Raw genomic sequence first — 26,052 nt, 5'->3', positions numbered from 1 at the left:
AAATTGAGTGAAATCTCTGCCATCAAATGTTGAGATTTCAATGTTTGGAAGCTTTGACATAGACACATTATTACTTTGTTCACTAGTGTTGGAAGTACGATTTTTAATTGATTCACTGAGCATAGCTAAAAGTCTATAATACTTTGACTCAACCACATCAATCTTTTCGGCATCTTCCGTGTCCAGCACTAATATTTCCACGTTAATGTCCTCATAGTTCTTAAAAGTACTTACGAGTTTGCTTCTTCGCGCCTCCAACTCTGCCGCGCCGGCAGCCTCAAAACTTACAGAGTCGTTGACGAAGGTCTCAATACGCGTGATTGTACCTTTAAGCAGACCACGTTTGGTGCGTAAGGAAGGGAGTTTATCTTCCATTTTGCCGCGCACAATGAATTTATCGCACAATTTATAACCGCACTTTGTTTATGTAAACATCGCGAACGTGTTTTTGACAGCTTGTTGGTGACACTGACATTTGACGTCGGGCACAGATTGGGCACAGATAGATATTCCTTAACCGCTTCCAACTCGCGCGCTGTCGCCTCGAACGATCCCGTGTTGCTAGTCGATAAATGTCAGTGATAATAATACAAGGCTAAGCCAGTCGGCAAATTTTGAATTTACCGCTCTTGGTATTTTTCTTCCAATGCTGTTATTGCTGTTTCCTGAGGATCTCGGGGATCTTTCTTACTTGCAGGCAGCTTATTTCTGGCCAAGACTGCGCACCCTGATGCGGATCGGACAACTTTTTAGCTCCGGTCACGAAGGCACGTGGACTCTTGCACCGCTTATATTTGAGAACGTAGACTTCTCTCCTTCTTGGAATGAACTGAATCCACTTTATAATCGTAATGCACAGCCTTACTGTTGAGAAATATGGATTTCTCGTGGATTTCAAGTCTTTTCGTAGTTTTTTCCGGACCGCGCACTAGGTTACCAACGCCGATCACTTGCAACAATCGCGAGTTTCGCGAATATATACTGCACTGAATTTACCTTACGAAGGACCACTTACTCTGTTGAGTAAAATAACAGAGTAGATTATTATTCTTGTTTATTATGGATAAAACAATTTTTATGAATACAATATTGAGCTCGCACTGCAAAGCTTTTTGTACTACTAGTGTTGCCAGGCGGACAACTACAGAGAAGAAAAAATAAATGGAACTAAAGGTTCCTATTAATGTTCAATAATGTATTGAACACCATCGCTTCCTTGTGTAATTTAAAAAATAAGCGCCTCCTGAGGCATTTCGGCAAATTATCCATGCAACCCTTATTGGGTGGATATAAAATTTAATCGGATAAGAAATTGAATTACTCTGTACACAAGACTCGTAAAAGTAAAGTGTTTCTTATTAAACACCTTATTTTTAACTGATTTATATACGGTTTTCGGTTTCGGATAGGGTTAATGACATTAAATAACCAATTTTAAGTTTATGTAACAGGCTGTAAAGTGGTACTACATACATATTTCACTTCCATTGTAAATTACATAACAGAATTTAATTTTACACCCGTGAACATAACTTTTTCAATTAGTTCGGACCACTTCTGACACATGTTTGAACACAAGTCATAAATGGCTACAATTGATCCGCTTACTGGCCAGTATTAAAAAGTGCAAATAGCTAAAAAGTAAAAGTCCAAACATTGTCTATGCGCGGAACGGAACGCAGCGCAGTAGAGGAATATCAATAGTGGCACAAACTTATTTTTGCCGTCGACTGCGGCGCTGTCATCAAACGATAGGCAATAACTTAGTACGAAACTACATTAGTTCCTGCTTTAGACACCGCGCCAGATAAGTTTGTAAATACTTTAATGGACGCCCACAGTGGCGGCACTTTGACACTTTCTATTGACAAATTTATGGCGCGAAATGTAAGAAAGCTTGGGAAAATAGCCGGGCTTTTTCATTTAGGTTAAAAGATAGATACCCAGATAGATAAAGCAGTTTTATTACTCATTAAAAGAGGAAACGTACATATGTGGTCAGCTTTTTTCAACCTGTTTTGTTTACGATGCGTTTTTGAGGTTAGATTAAAAGTTAACAAAGTAGTACATTTTCCTAAATTGTGGTTACAAAGCGATTGAATACTTATAATACAATACAATGTAAATATTCTTTATTGCACCCCAAATCAGTACAACAAAATTTACATAGATACATGAATTTAGAGACACATAGATTTACTTAGAGATACCTTTTACTCGTATGTAAGCAGCAGCACTAAATTTCTATTTATTTTGTTGAATGTTCGCCATATTTTAGACAGTATAACACGTTTGTATAATAATCTGGTGACAATACAATAATGTAGTAAAATTCCACAAAAAAAACTAGTGATATCGACTTTAAAATTGGTACAGATAATTAATAGGTAAGTGCCTGTGCTTTTTAGCGATAGGATTGTCTACCTGTTTTTTTTGTAATGTCACTGTACTGCTATTGGTGATCAATAAAGAAGAGAAGCCGTGGCCTAGTGGTTTGACCTATCGCCTCTCAAACAGAGGGTCGTGGGTCCAAACCCCGGCTCGCACCTCTGAGTTTTTCGAAATTCATGTGCGGAATTACATTTGAAATTTACCACGAGCTTTGCGGTGAAGGAAAACATCGTGAGGAAACCTGCACAAACCTGCGAAGCAATTCAATAGTGCGTGTGAAGTTCCCAATCCACACTGGGCCCGCGTGGGAACTATGGCCCAAGCCCTCTTGTTCTGAGAGGAGGCCTGTGCCCAGCAGTGGGACGTATATAGGCTGGGATGATGTATAATGCCTACAGCCAACAAAAAGCACATAAAACGTCTTAAACTTTCGTGATTTTCACTCATAGTCAAAATAAAAATTCTAAACTAATAAATTGACTTATCACACTAACACACACGAGTAATATTTACCTCGACGTTTCGGCAACATTACAGTGGCCGTGGTGTCTACTCCCACGGCCACGGTCACGAGTGTGTACTAGCGTGATAAGTTCTGTGCGTAGTGTTTTGACTAAAAAGCACATGGTCGGCGAACAAGCGTATTAAAAAAAATCTATAAATTTTTTTTCTATAGCAAAAAATATTGCAAATAATGATAAAGTAAGAAATGCATACAAACAGTATGTTTTTTATGAAAATGTGTTGTTTTAAAATGGGTCCCTCACTGAACAACAGCATCGCGGCTTGCTGTAGCATTATTCTAAGTGGGGCCGGGGATGTCTCTCTTTTTCTCTCTTTCTAAAGCATTGAATGACTTTTGAACTCCCTCTAACCATTTCTAATTAGCACGGCAACTTGCGTGTTTGCAAGCGATATCTTCTCGGAAACGCACAGTAAACTACTGTTGCACTAGGCCATGGATACAGGGCAGGAAAGCGCTTGGCCTATGCCCTGCGACCCGCTGGTGTGAAACGGCCCTTAATGCAAGTGTGAATGCAACTTTATGACGGTATTAACTACACCATATACAGCGTGTCCCTAAAACCAATGCCATTTCTAAAAGGTATAATAGGTACATCAGCTTTTCCAGATATTACACTTATCCTATGCTTGTATACAGATTGATGGTGTATTAAAGTACCAATAATTAAAAAAATGTGAAGTTTCTATTAAGGCTGCTGTTTTACAATTGCGACAACGCAAACGTAAACGTGTGCTACTTCAGATAGTTGCCAGAACCATTTCCTCGCAACAAGCCTAACTTAAGGCATTCACCCATCCATGGCATCGACAAGATGACCATCTTGTAATATTTATGTATCGACAAGATCACCATCTTGTAATGTTTATTCATCGATAAGATGACCATCTTGTAATGTTTATGTATCGACAAGATCACCATCTTGTAATGTTTATGCATCGACAAGATGACCATCTTGTAATGTTTATGCATCGACAAGATGACCATCTTGTAATGTTACTGTTTTAACATTACCTATATACCCAAGACTGTTTGCATAAAGGTTTCCCCACAAAAATCTTACGTTAGGCGACTAAAGGATGTGTGTCGATGTTCTGTGTCGACAAAGGCCTATTTTTTTCTACAAAAAGTTGAAAGATAATAAAGTCGTTTGATAAAGTGATCTTACCTAATTTAAGAAGATATCGAGACAGCAAATCTCATCCTCAGTACATGTATTCGAATAAACTTTGAAACTTCAAATCCAATTAAAAACCAAGTAAACTTTACTTAACGTCAGCATTGCAACAACAGTTAATATCTACCCGTAAATCGATAAATGTTGTTTCAATTAATTTTATAATTAAAATCGGAGACAGAGCGCTCTAAATCATTAGAGCAATTAAATGTATCATTAAATTTGTTGTTTTCTATCAAATAATTAATTGTAATGCTGTGTAACTGACTATATATTATGTCGGGCTACTCGTAGAGTCGAATGATGTCGTTAATGCTTTTTAAAAGCTTTTTAATTACGTCGTTTTATATGATGATGATGATGATGATGATGGCGAAGATGTGTTCCTGTTATCCCTCACCAGGGACATAGGGCTCGCAGAAAAGTTTTCCGTTTTTTTTCCATTTTGTATACTTGCAATTTATTTTTTGTTTTCTCCAAACTTTACAAGTGAGTTTCCCATTTCTAGTCCTACCTTACTTGAAAATGAGAATTGGTACATGTACAACAGAACAAATTGAATCATGACCCTGGGTGGAATCTTTGTGCTACTAATGTCATGTTGACGTCTCATACTTTTGTCAAGGAAATCATAGTGAAATTGATTATTAAAGGGTTCCACCCTGGATCATGATTCAATTTATTCGACTGTACAGATCTTGTATCTGTCGAAGAACCGACAGCCGCTGGAGTAAACGAGTTCTTGAGTGGAGACCGCGTCTTGGCAAACTTAGTGTAGGACGCCCTCCGGCCAGGTGGAGTGACGATTTGCGAAAGGCTGCTGGTAGAAGCTGGATGCGTCTAGCCGAGGACAGGGCGCAATGGCGTTCTTTGGGGAGGCCTATGACCAGCATCGGACTGCTATAGGCTGGCTTATGATGATGATGATGACTGTACAGAGCTTCAGTCAAAACGCAGCCACCAGGAATAATTAAGTAAAAGATTTAATTTAAAACGTTTTTCTTTATTTACTCGAATAGTAATATTAGAACAATCGTGACCTAAACAAATCTAATTAGTCCATCGGTTAAGGGTTACGGAGTAATAGATACACGTATTTTTTCTTCCCTAGTTTAAACAAACAATGATGAAGATGTTAAAGACCCGCGTGACGTGCTAAACATCTTTTCAACTATCAGTTTCTAGTCGCATATATGTATTGAAGAAATGGGAGACAGTGAGCAAGAAATTTTAATGAATTGTTATTACAAAAAATCTTATCTTCTAATATATAAAATTCCCGTGTCACAGTGTTTGTAATCAAACTCCTCCGAAACGGCTTGACCGATTTTTATGTTTTTTTTTTGTGTATATTCGGTAGGTCAGAATAGGACGTAAACTATTTTTCATACTTGTACGCGGACGGAGTCGCGGGCAACAGCTAGTAGTTTTATAAAATCCTTCCATTCTGACTGACTCATTTCTTTGGTATATAAGCGATAGGAAACTGAATAGCGGTTGAAACGCACGTAGAACTACCCATAACTTTTCTGACGTGATCTTGCACGAATCGCAGTCGTTTCTATTTGTTTATCTATTTGTTAATTTTACTATTAGATTCTAGACTAGAGCCTAGAGTGTATAAGTACGTACGCTTTATGATCCATGATTAATTGGCCACTTTCTAGGCGCAATTTTATGGTTATAGCAGAGAAAGTTACCTGAAACAAACATAAATGGTTGAATTAAAATATTTAACGCTAAAAGGCTGAATAAGACTATATGAAGTAAATCATAGTAATAAACATTAAAAGAGCTTTCACAGTTTTGTAGGTTTTCATATCTTTCTCTCTTTAGTTCTTTACTCAACGACAAACGGAGAAGACGATATTTTCACGGTTTCTATGTGCTTGGGGGTTGTTATTCTCTTTTCGTTTTCTAACTGAACAGACTTGTTTCTTTTTGGGTGTGTAATGGTCGGGACAATTTAATATGATTATAGAATCCGATTTCTTAGAAGCATCTCATTAACCCATAGAGATCGTTTTCAAGCAACATCTTATAATAATTCAATAACTATTACATTGTTTATTTATATGTTTCTCTGTAGGTACCTACAACATTATATTTGTTTTAGGGTTCACTAATGTTTCGCAACTAACGTTTGGCAAACTGATTAATTTCGGAACTGTTTAATATTTCTGAAACTGTAAATATTTCAGGATTTTTATAAAACTAACCTAAATTAAAAGCCATACAACACCGCAACACCGCAAGTCCGGTAAAAAAACAGTCCGTTGTCCGGTGAAAAGCGGACGTGTACAAACGTAGTGTAGCTCGAACGTGGCATTTTTTGGTATCCGTACCGTCATTCACGCACACTAAGACGACGTGTTAGTATGAGGTTTATTCGTACTAGTGCACATTGATAAATAGCTGTGGCGGGGCGCTCCTTCGAGAGTGAACAGATCTGTAACTCGGCTAAATTATAAACGGTATTGTATACAAGTAGTTAGTTAGGAAGTCGAACACATTATGCTATAATCTCAAACGTTGTTTAACATATTACTAGTATCTAGCAGCGGATTATAGGAAAGTAATAAATAATAATAATGGTGGACGGGTTGCGTGATGCACGCCACTGCGCCCGCGCACGGCTCCGAACGCTCAGGGCCACCGTTAATCATGCCTTTGCCGTCCTAACTCTGGGCTAAAGTTGTCCAATTCTTGCCCTGAGCTATCAAGTGACCGATCTCTTGGACTAAACTCGAAAACGCGTTTTCTCACAAATAAAATAAAGCTGGACCGATTGTTCGTCATCAACCCTCAAAAAGTGGATGATACTGCAATCTCGCGTAGCTGGGCCAATCAACTTTTTTACCGACATTAATCTGTCCGCGACATTTTTCAAACAATTGCAGATTTTTGTAAGTAAACATGTTTTTTTCTGTAATTTAATAGATGGTGTACATGAATACATGCCATCCTACGTAAGTTCCACCTATTAAACCGTGAAATATCTTGTCAGAAGTACGATTTTTTGCTAACGCCAGAGACAATTTTGGTAACGCAGGAGACGCCCAAAGTGTCGGTAAAATAGTTGATTGGCCCAACTAACAAATAATTAAATTATTAAAAATACAAAGACTTTTCATGTGCTTCAATTAAATTTAGTCAGATACGTGGCATTGCATTGCAGAATAATCGACGGTAGGTGTAGCAAATTTAATCATAATTTCTTAGATACATAAAATAAGTATAATAGTATATGTGGCCAAAGACTTTTTGTGTGTTTGTTAATACATAATTGGTGGGATTCCGCACGTCTCTGCAACTGCTTAGTCATATTTGTTTAGTTATTGTGGCAGTATCATATCGTTGTATGCCAGAATCTTAGCAAGGGGAAGGATGTAGTCTCTGCCTACCCCGTTGGGAAAGAGGCGTGATTTTATGTATGTATGTATCATATCGTGCGTGACACGACAGTGGACTCAGACATCCAGTTATGGAGGAACCACGACAAATGCATGATAAACAACTTTTTAAACACAAATAACGGCTCAGTGCCATGCCACAATGGACACAGATCACGAACTCATTTTTGCGAGGTAAATCAATGGTTCCTATCACTGTAGAACAACCAGATCATTGATGTGAACATGATGAAAAAAAACAAGTACCTAGCAATAAAACGAATGTATTAAAATGAGTTTTACGTAAAAGTAACAAATAAATATAAGTAAACGTAGATACTAAGTAAATCAACGTAAGAATAAAATTATTACACAAAAAAATTAACGTAGAAAATAATAATAACTACAAAAGTTTGATCACTTTGCCTTGCCCTTGGGCGCTGGTTTGGGTTCAGGAATTGTAGGAGGTGGAGTGGGGGGAAGTTTGGTGTCAGGCCACTTACGTTTTACGTATTCTTTTAATCCATCGAGACTGATGTAAGCGATTTTTTCATCTTTGGGGCCAGGGAAGAGGCGTCCCAACTGGTCGACCAGCGGTTCGTCCAACGACGCACCCTGTCTGCGTGTCTCCTTCGCAAAGTCTTTAACCCCCATAAACCCCCCATAATCCTTGCACAATTGCAAAATAATAACCGCAATATTTGGTTTCTGACGTTTCACTGTTTTACAAATCGCCTCCGCTCGACTTAGCAACAAATTTTTCATATCGATTTCAGTCGGTATAAATTGAGTCCTAATATAACCGCAGGTGATGACGGCATTCTTTCGAAAGTCCAAACTAAGTATCTGGTCTCGAAGATTTATAAACTTGTGGTTAACAGCTACGTTGTCCAACAGGAGATTCCGCAACTTAACTGTCCTCTTTTTCATAAAGTTTAGGATATCTACGGCATCTTCAGGGCTTAAAGGGTTTGAAGACAAGTTTAAAGTTTTCAAAGCTAAAGCCTTCTCTAAGTTTTCACCAATCGTAGTTATGGTGGCTTTACCACATAGTTTATTGTTGCTTAAATCTATAAGTCGAATAGATGGACTCTTCATAAGTTGCTTAATGCCTTTACCGACGATTTCGCCTTCCAGTGCGTTCCATGAAAATTTCAATTCTTTAAACGCCTGATTTTGCGATAACTGAGAGCATAGATTGCAGACAGCGTTTGCTGATTTTATATTGTTCCAAGAGAAGTCTAAATGCGTCAGTTTATTGAACGTTTCAAATACCTGCACGAGAGCCATCACTCCTACTCCACTAACATTATTGCGACTTATGTTAACTTCGCGAATACCGGTGCCTTTGAAAATGGAGTCAGCGAGGTATGCAACGCCTTTGTCTTCTATTTCATTTCCAGAAATATTCAACTTTACCAGAGTGCTATTTAGATGAAGACTTACAAATAAGTGCTTGGCACCTTGAGGTCCTATTCGGCAACCACTTAAATCCAACTCAACAAGCGTACAATTCGTACTGAGCATATCTCCTAAATGATAGCAAGCGTCGACTTTCATAAAATTCTCCGTTAAGTTCAAACGAGTTACAAATCTATTGAACTTCAGCGCCGCTGCTATAGCTATGAAGTTTTTTTCATCGACGCCGTAGTATCCTAAATCAACAGATTTTTCTAAGAGTTGTCTGTAGAAAGAGCTGATATGGTGCGTATTTATTTCCTTACACATAGCGAGGTACAATTCCTGGCCATCTTCGGGGTAGATTACTTTAGGGATGGGTTGGAATAGAGCCTCGGTGATGCCAGGGTCAATAACACCAGGGTAGCAGTAGTATACATGGTGGAGGACTGAACTGGCAGACATGGTTATGTACTTAGTGCATATTTCTCCGCTGCCGGGGTGAAAAGTGCCCTCTTCGTACTGAAGGAGCTTGGGGTTTTCCTCGTTGACCACGAGCAAAGAGCTCCATTCTTCTGGAGGAGGATCCACTGAGTCCTCGTCAAAGTTGTCTTGTTGGAATACTGGGATTACCTCTGTCTCTTCGTCACAGATTTCGCTGTTTGACATTATTCTGTTTTAGTACTTGTATTCAATCGGAATATACACGGTGCAAACTTAATGTGAAAGATACATCTATTAAATCGTTTACTAAAAAATATCCACACAGCGAAACTAAAATATATTTAAATATTTCAGACGCAGAAATATGTAAATCTTAAGAAATAATAATAAACAATGACGATGTCATTTCTGACACAATCGTTCTTGGAGAAAAAAGTTGTTTATGTTTTTTATTCTTCATGTCTAATAAATACTCCATGAAGTGTCTACCTATGCAATTATAGAACAACGACAAATTTATTAAGAAATGAAATGAAAATGAAATGAAGGACTAGCTTATGCCCGCGACTTCGTCTGCGCCGATCTAGGTTAACGCGCGGTGGCGCCCTATACCGGAATAAAAGATTTCCTATAATGATCCTTGGGGTTCAAACTACCTACATACGAAATTTCATCAAAATCGGTTCAGTGGTTTAGACATGAAAGCGTAACAAAGAGACAAACAGAGTTACTTTGACATTTATAATATTATAGTAGGGATTACTGGATAACTCAAAAATTAGTCAGATTTTGATTAAATTTTAATGGGACTGTTATATACCTCTTTAGGCATGACTGACAAGTCTGACGTTTGACATGTAATTTTGATTTCCATTCCATTGAAATACATGATTTGATTTGTATCTAAGTAATGTTTTAATGAATATACTACAAATTGGCGACGATGGACGAACTCGCACGACTACACAGAACACGTGCATCGATACGCGGCCAGTTGACGAAGCTGGAAAACCAACTTATACAAATTGACGGAAATTTTACTGAATACGAAGCCAACATAAGACTCGCAAACTTAGAAAATTATGAAAAGAAATTCGATCAGGTACAGTCAGACATCGAATGTCAAAACGAAACGGAATTCGAAGCTGAAATCGAACAGAGGTACAATACACAAGAACAAATTTTACAACTGAAACTACAAGCACTACGCCCGCGCCACCCGCCGCGGCGCCGTCGACGCTGTTCGCCACTCCGCGCAGCGAGGGCGCGCCCGACGCGACCGCCTCAACCTCAAACTCACCCAGAATTAATTTCCAACCTTTCCAAGCAAAAGAAACGTTTAAAAATTTTGTAAATCGGTTGGAAATGTACATACAACTACATAATTACAACGACCTGCGTACAAAACTCTGATGCTATTATCTTCTTTACCACCGGAACTACTCCAGAAGGCGTACGACCTCTGTTCACCTTCAGACCCACGCGATCTAGAGTACGAGGTACTTATCAAAACCTTAACAGAGTATTTAGACCCCAAACGAGTATTTGGGCGTGCCAGCATAAATTTATATCACGAATGCAAGAAGTTGATGAATCTGTAATGACATACACATCAGAACTGAAGCGCTTAGCACAAGATTGTGAATTTACATGCGACAACTGCAAGAAATCTATCTGCAACAACTTTTTAACATTACAGTTTATCCGAGGACTACGCGACAGCGACATAAAAACAAAGATTTTAGAGAAGCAAACCGTAACAAATTTTGTCGACCTAGTTCGTACCGCAACTGCAATAGAACTAGCAAAATTGGATAGCGAGTTCATAACACAATCATCCAAAAGCAGCTATCAAGTAAATACCCGGTCCAAGAATCGAACGACGAACAATAAGGTACCTCTATCTATACGAGACTTACGAGGCAAATGCTTTCGTTGCGGAAGCACTGATCACCGCGCACACGACTGCAAATGCATCAACGACGTCTGCAACAAATGTCAACGTAAAGGACACGTGGCACGAGTTTGTTTACAACCAGCGAAGACTAACTACCAAATTGAAACAGAAAATTCACCAACGTTACAAGAAACGTACACAGACGGCACCATCGATGATGATACACCATGGAACACCAATATTATCCGATCCAATAATACGGATAAATATATGATTAACGTTTACATTGACGGTAAAAGCTCGCAAATGGAGGTGGACACAGGGGCTGCGCTGTCATCAATGTCATTCGAAGACTTCAAGAAAATTCAGTCGAGACAGAAAATATTCAAAACCGATGTCACAATGCGAACTTACACGGGAGAAATTATTAAACCTCTTGGTGTTGCTTATGTCACCTGTAAATATAAGAACCAAACATTTAACGGTAAGCTGTACATAATCAAACAAAACGTAGACCCTATTTTTGGTCGAGCGTGGATACGTTCAATAAAGCTAAACCTGGCAGAAATCAACATGGTCAAAGAGAACATGCTTCCTCAACTCGATGACCTTTTGGAAGAGTACGCGTGCGTATTTGACGGCACGTTAGGCTGCATTCCTGACTACAGAGGCCACATCGCCTTGAAGGATAATACGACACCTATCTTCGTCAAGCCGAGGCGAATACCCTACGCACTAAAAGAAAAAGTAGACGAAGAAATTGAACGGCTCTGTCAACAAGGAGTCATTACAAAAGTAGATAACTCGGAGTGGGGCACGCCAGTGGTACCTATTGTTAAACCGAACGGCAGCATTAGACTATGCGCCGACTACAAGGTAACTTTAAACAAGTACATTAAAGATGAACAGTACCCGATACCCATCATCGAAGACATTCTAGCGGAGATGAACGGCGGCGAAGTTTTCTGTACATTAGACATCAGCCAGGCTTACCTACACATGCTTATGGACGAACAAAGCGCCATGATGCAGACACTGAGCACACACAAAGGCACCTACAGAGTCAACCGCCTTATGTTTGGCGTAAAGGTAGCACCCAACTTGTGGCAGAAGTTCATGGACAGATTACTACAGGGCATCACAGGTGTCAAGTGCTTCTTTGATGATGTTATCATACAAGGATCATCTGAAGAACAGTTATTTACTCGACTTAAACTCGTATTACAAAAATTTAAGGAAAGCAATTTAAAGCTTAACAAAGACAAATGTCACTTCATGCAAAAATGTATCAATTACCTCGGTCATACAATTGATAAGAACGGCCTACACAAAACAAAAGAAAAAGTCAAAGCGATTCTTGACACCAACCGTCCGAACAATATTAATGAATTGCGGACATTTTTAGGTATGGCCAATTACTACAATAAGTTCATACCTAATCTGGCTTCAATCTCGAGTCCATTAAATAATTTATTAAAGAAAAATGAAGATTTTGTATGGTCACTAAATTGCGAAGAGGCTTTCAATAAGATTAAACAAGAAATCTTGAGTGAACGGGTTTTAGTCCATTTTGACCAGAATAAGCCCTTAGTGCTCGCTACAGACGCTTCGTGCAGCGGGCTCGGGGCAGTGCTCTCACACAGGCTGGCAGATGGGTCGGACAGGCCTATTGCATTCGCATCGCGTTCTCTCACGACCAGCGAAAAGAAATATAGCCAGATCGATAAAGAAGCAACATCAATTTTTTGGGGACTAAAAAAGTTTTTCCATTACTGTTACGGCAGAAAGTTTATACTTATCACGGACCATAAACCCTTAACAACAATATTCAATCCATATAAAACATTACCTGCAATGAGCACAATGAGACTTTTCCATTACGCACATTTCTTGTCTGGTTTTGACTACACTATAGAATACAGAACATCAGCTGAAAACAGTAATGCAGACTACTTATCCAGATTTCCAGTGGACAAAATTGCTACAAACATAATTGATGTTCACTGCGCCTTTCAGATCCAACAAATTAACAACATATCAATAGACAGACAAAAGATTGCAGAAGAAACTCAAAGAGACTCAGAATACGAGGAAATACTACGGGCCTTGCAGTCAGGAACAAGTGTTACGCGACTTGGGTACAATGACAACGAACTGACGTTACAGGATGGATGCATCTTGAAAGGCACTAGGGTCATGATCCCAATCACATTAAGGCAGGCTGTTCTCCAGGACATACATACAGGACATCTCGGTGTTGTAAAAATGAAGCTCCTAGCACGAGGATTTGTATACTGGAGAAACATTGATAAAGATATCGAGGATCTAGTCAGAAAATGCCGAGAGTGTAGACTAAGCCAGAACCAGCCCGCACGAGCACCACACCACCCCTGGGAGACACCGGTAGCTCCGTGGCAGCGACTTCACGTTGATTTCGCTGGTCCTATTCTTGGTCATTCCTTATTCATCGTGGTGGACGCATTTTCAAAATGGATAGAGGTCATTCCCACTAAGACGACAACGAGCTCATGGTGCATTTCAAAATTGAAAGAACTATTCGTAACCTTTGGATACCCGGATGTAATAGTTTCAGATAACGGAAGACAGCTTGTATCAACAGAGTTCGAAGCGTTTCTTAAAAATAATGGCATAGTGCATAAAACGTGGAATCTTCAGGATTTTAGGGCAGAGGCCTGTTATATACCTCTTTAGGCATGACTGACAAGTCTGACGTTTGACATGTAATTTTGATTTCCATTCCATTGAAATACATGATTTGATTTGTATCTAAGTAATGTTTTAATGAATATACTACAGGGACCACATGAGATGGAGTGACTAGCGTCTACACCTTTGCTTAAAGGCTATTTGTTAAAAGCTTATAGGCTATTATCATTTAAAATGTCCAAATTCCTCTCCTTTACAGCACTATGTATTTCACAAAACACTTTTTTGTTTCGGTAATTTTTTTAATTCCATTTTTCGTTTGCCCCGCTCATTCCGACTTGTCGGATGTCGGGCCGGATTTAAATCGGATATTCCAATTTGGAAGAAGCTATTCACACTTGCCCGACACGATTTTCTATAGAAATGACCGACATCCGACAAGTGGGAACGGGCTCTAAGGAAAATGTTGTAATAATTACTTCACGTATTAATTTAATATTTTTAGGGGCTGTTTCACCATCCATTGACTAGTGTTAACTGACGGTTAAATGTGATGCCGTCTCTATTTGTTTTGTTCGAATAGACGGAGACGGCATCACATTTAACCGCGGGATTTAATAGCGGTCAGGGGGTCACCGACGGTGCTGGCTGAAAATCAGCGCTGGGGCGTTTTTAACGTCTCAGCATTAAGCTGAGCCAGTGTCAGATTCACAACCGAATTGACACATACTATCTTACCACCACCACCAAACACAAAAAAAAATTGACAATAACAAACATGTATTGTTGTTGTATTGTTATTGTTGTTGTTGTGTTGTGCTGTTGTTTGTAAATATTGTTTTCTTGTGAATTGTTGTCTGTTGGTGTGCTGTCATCATCATCATCATCATCATGTCAGCCGAAAGACGTCCACTGCTGGACATAGGCCTCCCCCAAGGCTCTCCACTCAGACCGGTGCTTTCTGCATCCACCGCGATCCCGCGATCTTAACCAAGTCGTCGCTCCATCTTGTTGGAGACCTACCGACAGCTCGTCTCCCGGTCCGCGGACGCCATTCGAGAACCTTCTGACCCCAACTGTGCTGTGAATGAATGTATTTCTTTCTTTCTTTAAAAGCACAAGCTTTCAAATAATAAAGAATCATTAAACCTAGATTATTCTACCTAGCCGTGGAGCCGTGGCCTAGTGGTTTGACCTATCGCTTCTCAAGCAGAGGATCGTGGGTTCAAACCCCGGCTCGCACCTCTGAGTTTTTCGAAATTCATGTGCGAAATCACACTTGAAATTTACCACGAGCTTTACAGTGAAGGAAAACATCGTGAGGAAATCTGCACAGACCAGCGAAGCAATTCAAGGGTATGTGTGAAGTTCCCAATCCACAAAGGGTCCGCGTGGTAACTACGGCCCAAGCCCTCTCAATGTGAGAAGAGGTCTGTGCCCAGCAGTGGGACATATACAGGCTGGGATAATGATGTAAAACAAAGTTAACAAAGAAAATGTTAAAACCCCCCGACATTGACATTTCAAAGTTCTATATCTCAAAAACGGCTAAACTGATTTCAATGGAACATAGCTAATAACCACCGCAAAGAAACGCGCTTTCATGTAGAAAAACAACATCGAAATCAGCCTATCCGTTTGAAAGCTACGATACCACAGACAGATGACATTGACGTCAAACTTTATAACAGCCCTCTTTTTACATCGGGGCGGGGGTTAAGTACACACAAAAAAAACGGTCGAAATGAGACCTTTTTTTGAAATCGGTTAATACATAATAATTGTACGCTTAACCGTTTTCTACCTATGTAATAATGAAATCCAAGAATTTTATTTCTCCCACGTCGCCCGGGAGCGGGCGTTGATGGGAGCATAAAGTCTGTTTACGTCAGTTTAATTGCTATGCGCGGGCGCCGCGTCGTGGTTCAATCATTCTTAAGGATAGCTCGAATGGTTCCTGGTGATTGCGCGTCAAGTAGTTTATGAAGTTAATTGTGGTTCTTATAAAAGTGATAAAATCAAAATAATAGGAACCTTAAGTTCCTAAGTTATTATTGCATCGTCTGGTGTCGGTAGCTATTGGTTTATAAATAAATAAATATGGTACACTTGACACCAATTGAACCTAGGTCTCAAACTAAGCAAAGCTTGTACTATGGATACTACGCAATGGATAAACATACTTATATAGATGAATACATACTTCAATACATATTAAACATTCAAGACCCGAGAACAAACATTCGTATTATTCATACAAATATCTGCCCCGGCCGGGAATCGAACCCGGGACCTCAAGCTTCATAGTCAGGTTCTCTAATCACTTCGCCATCCGATCGTCGGTTATCCGTCTAAGCATTTTGATTTCAATGATTATTTACAAGACTTACAAGCGTTTTTAGCCTTATTACTTTTGTTTCGTATCTATATTATTTTTCATCACACTTGCTCGTAAACAGTGTCGTAACATGCAGGCTACCTTGGTTGCAACCCCCCAAATAAAACCCTCGACCTTAATGTGCTTGTCATAAAGCCCAAGGTCGGTAAATGAGTCAGTGCCCGTACTGATGGTGCTGCGCGCGCTGCTGCAGGCCCACATGGACCACCACATGCACACGCACTTTGCGGCGCATGCCGAGGGAGGGGGAGGTTGAGGGCGACGCTGCCAAGAGCACAGCCTAAGGTATCGCCAATATTTGAAAGAATTATATTTTTTCTTTTAAAAATATAAAATTTTACTTGCAAATGTGATGAAAAACATTGTATGTCGCACGGGCGGTACTAGAATTACGAACATCGACTCATTAAAGCCCTCAGTCTTCGACTTCGGGCTTCTAATAGACTCTCGTTCGTAATTCCTTATTTACCGCCCTTAAGACACAATGTACTATTATTGAGGAATCATACGCGCAAGAATGAATGATTTTTATGTTTAGATCTACGAATTGTTTGTTTCATACTTGTAGCGACCTCATTATTTTTACTTTTCTGTAATTTTCTTTATTTTTTGCTGTATCGGCAATAGAAATACAAATCCTGTTTAAAGGACAATGGGGCCCCCATAAATAGGGCGATCCTCGTCATAGTAAAAAATCATAAATCAATCATCAAATGACACGTGTTTCGCTTCTGTTAATGGGTGGGGACATTTCTGCCCATGGTCCTTTCACCTGTTTATCTTTTACGGTTCTTGAGCTAGAGCCCTGTGAACGTGATGGAATACCCTTCGGTAAGGAAACTTAAAAAAAATAATGAAAAATTATTGACAGTGTTGTATGAACGATACTGAAATATCGAAATTTGGACGAAGACAAAAAATAACCTCAAAAAAGAACCAAGAAGTTTTGACAGGAATCTGCAGCACGTATCTAGTAAGTAAAAGATCCGGCGACGGGATGCGAGCAGGGCGGCGCGGGCGCAGTGAAAGTACGCCCGAGGGTGTGCGTCAAGGCCGGCACTGGCTGGAATTTGCTTTTTCTAAATTCAATAGAACGATATAATTTATTAAAAACCTAGACACGTTAAGAGGATTTCGGGTTTTGAATGACTCATGAAAAAAGTTTAATCCCACTAATATTATAAAATAAAATAATGCGTAAGTTTGTAAGTTTGTTTGTTTGTTTGTTAACGTCTAAACTGCTGAACCGATTTAGATGAAATTCGTTATACAGATAGTTTGCGGCCCGAGGAAGGACATAGGATAGTTTTTACCCCGGAAAATTGCGTAGTTCCCGCGGGATAGTGAAATCAGAATTCTACGCGAACGGAGTCGCGGGTAACGGCTGGTCGTTACTAAATTCACTTTAGATGTGTTAGGAATATTAGGTTGTCTTAATGTTACGGATATACGTGCCAAGAGTAAAATTTTGACAGTGACAGATTACCCATGGACGGAAAATGCATCAAAATGCAAATTCTGATAGGAGAAACTTCTTTTTTAGCAATTCAATAAACAAAAGTTTGCCCAGCGAAAACCAGCGTAGCGATTGGGCAATGTGTGCGTGTTATTTGACAGCGCATGCGCCACGTAATTGATTAAGGTGCGCCGACGCAGCGCTGATTTGGCTGATCTTTGAGATCGGAATGCGGTATTTAGTTGTGCTGTTCTTAAACATACACAGCAGGGTAGTTTAAAAGAGTGATCAAGGAAATTACTAATTTCGAGGGGTCCGTTTGATGTCACAGTCTTGCTTGCGATTGGCTCATTTAGTTATGTCACCAAACACAAGCGTGACACAAACGTCAAAGTTGTCAAACTGATCTGACTACACTAGCGCCAACTAGCAAGTTGCAGAAACCTTTAGAGCATAATCCTTTCGACTTAACCGCCGCTTTCTTTTCCAAATATAGTTTATGTGCCCAGTAAATTTTCAAGCGAAAACAATTGCACCACGCCTTTCCATTTCTCTAAATCAAACACTACCTATTCTGAGCAGTGGTCGAAATTAACTCTATAGCTGTTACAGCTTTCCTTGTCATTCGCGGAACGAGTAAGCTGGGCAGCGATGGAGTTTACGATTTGTAATGTGTTTCTGAACACGGAATACGCGCGGCTGGGTATGAGTTGTCGCTGTTCTTTAGGGTTGTCAATCTTTTTCTATGAAACGTGCTATTGCATTTTCCGTTTAACTACAACACTAATGAACTAATAGTAAAAATAGAAATGTCATTCTAGCTGAAAAGGTTACCGCGGATATGGCATTTAGCTTAAGTGCTTAAAAATCGTTTATGTGTACAAAGAAATACAAAACAATTACTCTTTATCGAGTACCAAAACATAGTAAGTATAGAAAAAACAGTTATACTTACATATAGAAATTTTCTATTACTACAGTGATCACTTCCAGGTAACCTTAAGAACAGAAAAAAGTAAGAAATTGACTTTAACGAGTGGTGTAATTTACAGAAAATTAGAGCAATATCAAAAATACATAAAACTGACCATACATGCATGCAATACACATAGGTAGCTAAGGTACGAAACAAATCTAAATTAATAGATGCACAGCAACATGCAAATACATATACATACATATACTCGTACTGTAAATATACTGTAATGTATGTAATGTCAAATCGACGACTAAAGTACCTATGGAACCAGCTTCTTGGGGCGGTGTTTCCGTAGCGGTACAATTTTGGGATCTTTATAAAACGAGCCTATCCGTCTCTCAAAGGGCACGCGCCCCTCGTGTTGACAGGTGTCTATGGGTGGCGGTGATTGCCTCCCATCAGGTGACCCGTATGCTCGTTTGCCCCCTCTCATATAAAAAAAATGATTGTAATGTCCTGGTGTTGTAGTATTTTTTTTGTTAGCTTCCTGTTAATAATTCTGTGGTGCCAACCCTAACTGCTTGATTTATGGGCGCAATCGTCCAGCAATGTATAGGGATCAGGGTGTTGGTTCAGACTACTTCAGACCCGCGCTTGCGCCGAAGCAGTGAAGTTCGGATATCTCCGATGAAAGTGTTGAGTACTCTGTTAATGCAATACCTTAAGCTCCGTTCCCAACAGATGAAAAGATGTGCGAGCAGTGCGAGGATGTGTTGCGAGGAATGTTTTTCATTAACCAATAGAAACGCTTCAATTACCTCGCCTCGCTCCGCTCAGCTGTTTCCACCAGAGAAGTGCTGTGCGAGGCGAGGTAATTAAGTGTTTCTATTGATAATGAAGAAGGCAGGTGGTAGGACCTTGTGCAAGGTCCGCCCGGATTGCTACCACCATCTTGCTCGCTAATCCTGCCGTGAAGCAGCAGTGCATGCACTGTTGTGTTTCGGCGTGGAGAGTAAGACAGCCGGTGAAATTGCTGGCACTTGAGGCATACCATCTTAGACCTCTAGGTTGGCAACGCATCTGCAATACCCCTGGTGTTGCGGATGTTTATGGGCGGTGGTGATCTCTTACCATCAGGAGACCCAATTGCTCGTTTGCCATCCAGTGGAATAAAAAAAAACATTCCTCGCAAGCAACGCAGCACATCTTCGTACATTATTGATGGAAATGCAGCCTTAACCCTATGACGTGTCATTTGTTTACATACTGCTGTTTAACCCCGTCTTCGCACGCGTAAACCATTAGAACGAACAGTTCAATTGATTTTACTAAATTCCCAGAATATTAAATGATATTGTAACGGATAACACACACATACACAAACATCACGCCTGTATTCCCAAATGGGGAAGGCAGAGCACACGAAACATTTTTGACAAAATTACAACCTAAAATTGCTAAAAGTGTCTCCGAAGACGTAACGTTTCGTGTGTTTAGCTTAAATCGAGTTTAGCTCGAAATGTTTCGGGCTAATTCGTAGCCCTTCTTCCGGAGCAACGAGACTCGGCGGCTGTCGCAACACGCGCACTGCGAAACACAATAACATTACACACACACAAGCACACACAAACACACACAAACACACACACGCACGCACGCACGCACGCACGCACACACATAATCACAATATGAGTGAGTCTCACGGTAATTTCATGTTCAAAATTCCCAGAATACCCAATTATTACAGATTCACTTACAGTTCTACTAGTAGGACTTACAGTACTTACAGATCTCTATATACCAAATTTCATCCAAATCCGTCCAGCCGTTTTAAGGTGAAGGTGCTCACAAACTTTTGCATTTATAAATTTATAATATTGTAGGATAGCCTGTGGTTCCACGGGAGAATGCCATTCAACGCATTTCCTAAACCTTTAGATTTCTAACATGTAGTGTCTCTCATTGTCAGAATGTCCTTCCTATAGAGGCACAATACAACACACTGCACATAAAGTACTGTGAGACACTGTGCGAGAAGTTAAAAGACTAATTAGCATCTTAGCCCCGCTTCAGTGCGCAGTCACATGACCAATACAGTCACAAAGCGACCAATAATCGTTTTGTCTCGACCCGGCCAGAAAAAGACCAGCTCCTTAGTCCTTATAAGATTTAAAATCCAACCAACCACGAAATAATGTTAATTGCTCACTTGGAACTCTAAAACGGGACGCGTGCGGCTGCGCAAGGCAAAAAAACCTCCTTATAAAGGCTTAGAACAAAGTTTGAACCCGTACAAGCGGTACTGGGAATTCATGAATAAAAATGCCTAACCAAAAGCAAGATGACGCCAATTAAGGAGCGTTCGAAATTTAAACTCAAGGTTCGATGCGCCCACGCAGCCAGTAGGCCTACGCGATGATTTAACTGGATGGTATGAATGAATGGATATATGGTAATTTCTGAAGTAGGTCAGGATTCTAAACAGATACATCGGGTTTATGAATGGAGCTCGAATTATAATGGTAACGCAGACGCACCTACAACTTGCATGTCCCACGCGTTGCAATTAAAAATCAGATGCAGGCACGCAGCAACATGCATTAATTTAAAATAACCAAAATTTTGTTTTAAACTTATAGCACTGGCAGTGTATACCTAATAACTTTTTTGAATAATAAATACTGGCCACATTTCTTTAAGAAGGTATCGATCTGAATTCAAAATCATATTTCAAACAAAGAACGCGCGTGAATTCCCGCCACGCACGCGCGACATTCAATTGTCTAATTATGAAAAGAAAGCGATACTGCAAAACGGTGCAGTCGATATTAAACTTTAAATTTAAGCCGTTGAGTTCTGCTTGGTGTGGCGGCAGTTTGCCCTCAGGAGGAGCGTGATGTACGTCAGTAATGCTGGGCTCGTACGATAAGATTATCAGCAATAGGTATTTAGCGAAAGTCGAGAGCGAAAATTTCGACGGAACTGTCGAATGTAGCTCCAGGGTGTTAGTTGGCCGGGAATACGCGAAGAACAAAGCAATAGAGCGTGGAGTAAATGGTGGGCAAAAACAAACGAGCGCTGGAGATACGTCAAAAACGAAAGTGATGGTTTTACTTTTATTGATCAGCTGTTGCGCGCGACTTGGTCTATTCCAGTGGGAATTTACACTTTCCGGGATAAAACATACCAATTTTAACCAGGGATAAAGTGGTTTTATATTTACGAAAGAATTTTTCAATCCCATTTTTTTCTGTAATTCCTGAAATACAAACAAACACATACAGTACGGTTCTTATAGACGTATACACAGTATACACAGAACAGTTTCAAAATATCTAATGTAGATATATTTATATGTATAGATAGAATGAAGATAATCAAAACAAACACTTAGATCCATAGATTCTCATTATACGTTCATACAATATATGGCACAGACACTCAAAATCATTCGCAATATAAATTATGGTCAGTGACTTAAATAAAATATAGAAAAACACTTAACCACGTCGAGGAAAGTAATTATAAATAATTATGAACAATCGCTAGTCGCTCAAGAACTTCCTTCTAATATACTTAAAACGATAAACAATTAAACATCTACACATCTCAGTTCTGTATGGGAAAACAACTTGCACCCAAAAGCAGCCATCATTAACATTCTAATTAAGAACGGCCTTCAAGGAAAGCTCCCAAATACGCCTATTAAAATAACTAAAACCAGATTCTGCTCTCATTAGACACACCGATAGCATCTGACACTTAATTAAAAGATTCGGATACACGTGCTTGGAGTTAAAGATTGTGGAAAGGATCGTAAAATTACCGTTTAATCTTTGGGTTAAATGTAACCAAACTGAAATTGAGCAAGACGAAGATGAATAATAATGATAAATACTGAGGAAAAGGAGACAGTAGACATCGCTAAGAAAGTAAGAATAATGTAGTCAAATAAAATGAGTTTGGTTATCTTATTACGCGATTATCACTAAGTCAACCTGTATTTACTAATTTTGTGATGCATACGTAGACATATCATTCAGTCATTCAATTAATTCGTGTCAGTTCTTGTGAATTGACTTGTATGAATTAAACAACGCAATGTTAAATATTTTAGTAAACGTAATAGACGACTATAAATAACCGAATACAGGAAGTAAAAACAATTTATTCAACAATACACATTTCAGAAACAAATGAGAAGAGATACAAATCCAGTTAAGGACATTTTTGATGAAAACAATCAAACTGCTTTTGTTGGACGACCTTAATTTAAAATTTTGATTAGTGAATGTGACGTGAGAATACGGGCTACAATAGGAAATTAATTTAACATACTGAATGAGGGAACAGAGACGAAGGCTGTATAAATACGACTGATTCTTGTGATAGTGTCCTGAAATTCACACGAATAGAATCAGAATTGAGGAAATCCGTAGCAGAAACAGACACAGCTATAAGATCTGCAATAACAAAATGTGATATAGTCGCACCACTTGAAGCTTTTAAAGAATAAAATATTTGCAAGTAGAGAGAGTTACTTAGCAGATATTTGAGGCAAACATAGAAGATTACTGGGTGAAGTTTCAAATAACAACATTTTCAGCATTGACGACAGATAAAAGAGCAATCTATACTAGATTAGGCGTATTATAAAGTTAATGATATCATGGACAGGGATATTTGGAAATAATTCCGATCCGCATTGGCGATCCCTTACTTCAAATAGCGAACCTACTGTGTTAAAAATAAAGTTGTGTTAAATACTTGTGATGTATACAGGGTTATTAGTAAGACGTCCTCTCATAATAAGTCAGATAATCTTTATTGTTGGATCCAAAAGAAAGTTTCGATGTAGTTACAAAATAACGATTTTTTCCTCACAAGATTTCGTGACGTTTTCCTGACGTCAAGAAATTTTGGATGTTTTATGCAGTTTATGTTTTATGATAAGATTGATCTCGTCCTTTGTGTTAATAATTTCTTGACAAAAATATTTCTTGTCAATTTCCTGCCGGGACAACTTTGTGAGAAATACTCTTAAGTTCTTCGGGCACGTGATTAAATATTTTGACTGACATATACAGTATACTTTTCCTGTAGTGTGCAGTCTAAGAAGTTTCTTAAAAAAAGAGTTTAATGAAAAGATTGTGCTGCAAAAAAGATTAAACTTCACTTACGAGTCACGATATAGTAAATTCTGTGAAAATAGAAAAACACAACACAACAAAAACAGGAGAGCCGAAAAAATTACGACCTCAGTTCTGGAAGAAAATACAAAAGGACATTTCTATTCCACTTAATATTATTTCTGTAGCTAATAGCTACATTGATGTTTCAATATCAGTCTTCCTTCACCTTGACTAAGGCTGAGCTCAATTTCAGAGGTAAGACAACCAATCACAGAGCTGCAACAACCTGTCACAGTACTCTAACTAGAGCAAGGTGAGGCGTTAATTATAGATCCATATTGATTACTGATCTACGACAAATATGCAATCAGTATAACCTTATGTGGAAGTAAAATAGTCCAATTTGCTTTGGCTTTAGGATAATAGATTTGGAAACAGCGCGTGGGACTGTTTGAGGTTGAAAACGGTTGCAATGTTTATCTATAGATTTGAAGTTATTTGATTCTGAGATGTAAAATACCGGCCAGGGTATGGGGTTCAGTCTGCAAAAAATCACATCCACTTAACAATATCAAAGAGTACCCTAAAAAACATTTTATTCAAGTTTAAAAACCCCTCCTGCTCTCAAAAAAATCTTTTTGCGTCGGCGGTTAAAAAATTGAACTGAATCAAGGGGCACGGCAGTGCCCTCGCCAAGTCAAGCACAGCCTTACTATTCTTCTTGTTTCTCAAATCGTATTGCATGCAATGAGGGCTATTGCGTATGAATTCGCCACTAGAGGCGCTAGTGTAGCGTGAGGTCTGTCAAATCTCATAGTTTTTGGGTGAGCTACGCGGGTTTATTTATAATTAGAATAATTTTGTGAATATTTTGCAATATCTGAAATTAATTATGGCAAATATGCGTTACGGGGCAATGAATGTCTGTGTTTTGAGACAGTTTTGTCTTTCAGAAACCTTTGTCCTCCTTTTTTTCTGAACAAAACGGGGACTATGCAACACTGTGGCATGCTCGATATTTTTATGGTGCGGTTTTAAGAGGTATTAAATATGATTTTAATCTAAACTTTGTTTTCACGCCCGTAATAACAGACTTTGAAAGCCATACTTAAAAACCTCACGCAACAGTGCGCCATCTAGTGAGACAAAAAACGATAGCCCTCATTGATTCTAACTTATTAATTACATACCCTAAAAATATCCGCACCTAGTTTTCTAGCATCTTATAAGTTTTTTTTATTTTTATTCGGCTATATATCAAACGAGCAAGTGGGTCTCCTGATGGTAAGAGATCACCACCGCCCATAAACATCTGCAACACCAGGGTTATTGCAGATGCGTTGCCAACCTAGAGGCCTAAGATGGGATACCTCAAGTGCCAGTAATTTCACCGGCTGTCTTACTCTCCACGCCGAAACACAACAGTGCAAGCACTGCTGCTTCACGGCAGGATTAGCAAGCAAGATGGTGGTAGCAATCCGGGTGGACCTTGCACAAGGTCCTACCACCTGCAAAACCTATGTTATTTTGTGTATGTACCTATGTTATTTTATCGTGTTAATTTTAAGAGGCGATATTTGTAAACATCACAGCTATGAATAGAACCCATCTTCATTCAATTAACCTTAACATTAACACCAACCCGCGGAACCCTGAAGCCGATTAGAGGCAATTAGCGCAAATTGAGTGCAATTCATCTAATTACATGCGCGGGCGCAGCCTTGCCGCGTCATTGCCGTTGCAGTTGAATGGAGATTTTGGAATTATACCCGTATTTAGAATTTCAAAAGGCAATTTTATTCAACTTGTAAGCCCGTGGTGGCGTAGTAGTTTCATCTACGGCCTCGCAAGAGGATCGTGAGTTCAAACCCGGGTTCGAATCTTTGATTATTTGATATTCGCGAAATTCAATTTTAATTGCATTTGAATTTTGCCACGAGCCACGAGCTTTACTGTGAAGGGAAACATCGTGAGAAACCTGTAGAAACCTGCGAAGTAATTCAATGATGTGTGCTAAGTTCCCAATGCGTACTGTGAGCGCGTGGGAACTTGACGACCGGATGACCAAGTGGTTAGAGAAACTGACAATGAAGCTTGAGGTCCCGGGTTCTATTCCCGGCCGGGGCAGATATTTGTATGAATAATACGAATGTTTGCTCTCGGGTCTTGGATATTTAATATGTATTTAGGTATACATTTACCTATATATATATGTTTATCCGTTGTCTAGTATCCATAGTACAAGCTTTGCTTAGTTT

At 39.3% G+C, this 26,052-nt stretch overlaps 2 protein-coding genes across 2 annotated transcripts in view; both read right to left on the bottom strand.

Annotated features, from left to right (window-relative positions):
• Nucleotides 1–26,052, bottom strand: part of osp (myosin phosphatase Rho interacting protein outspread) — a 463,581-nt gene that overhangs the window by 182,117 nt on the left and 255,412 nt on the right.
• LOC141427761 (uncharacterized) lies at nucleotides 7,881–9,728 on the bottom strand. The gene has a single exon (XM_074087353.1). The coding sequence runs from the start codon at nucleotides 9,548–9,550 to the stop codon at nucleotides 7,901–7,903; it is 1,650 nt and encodes a 549-aa protein (XP_073943454.1). The 5' UTR covers nucleotides 9,551–9,728; the 3' UTR covers nucleotides 7,881–7,900.

This window comes from Choristoneura fumiferana, chromosome 5 (assembly GCF_025370935.1).
Source record: "Choristoneura fumiferana chromosome 5, NRCan_CFum_1, whole genome shotgun sequence".
Lineage (NCBI taxonomy): Eukaryota > Metazoa > Arthropoda > Insecta > Lepidoptera > Tortricidae > Choristoneura > Choristoneura fumiferana.
Note: the sequence above shows the minus strand (reverse complement) of the source record. Positions and strands in the feature narration are given on the sequence as shown.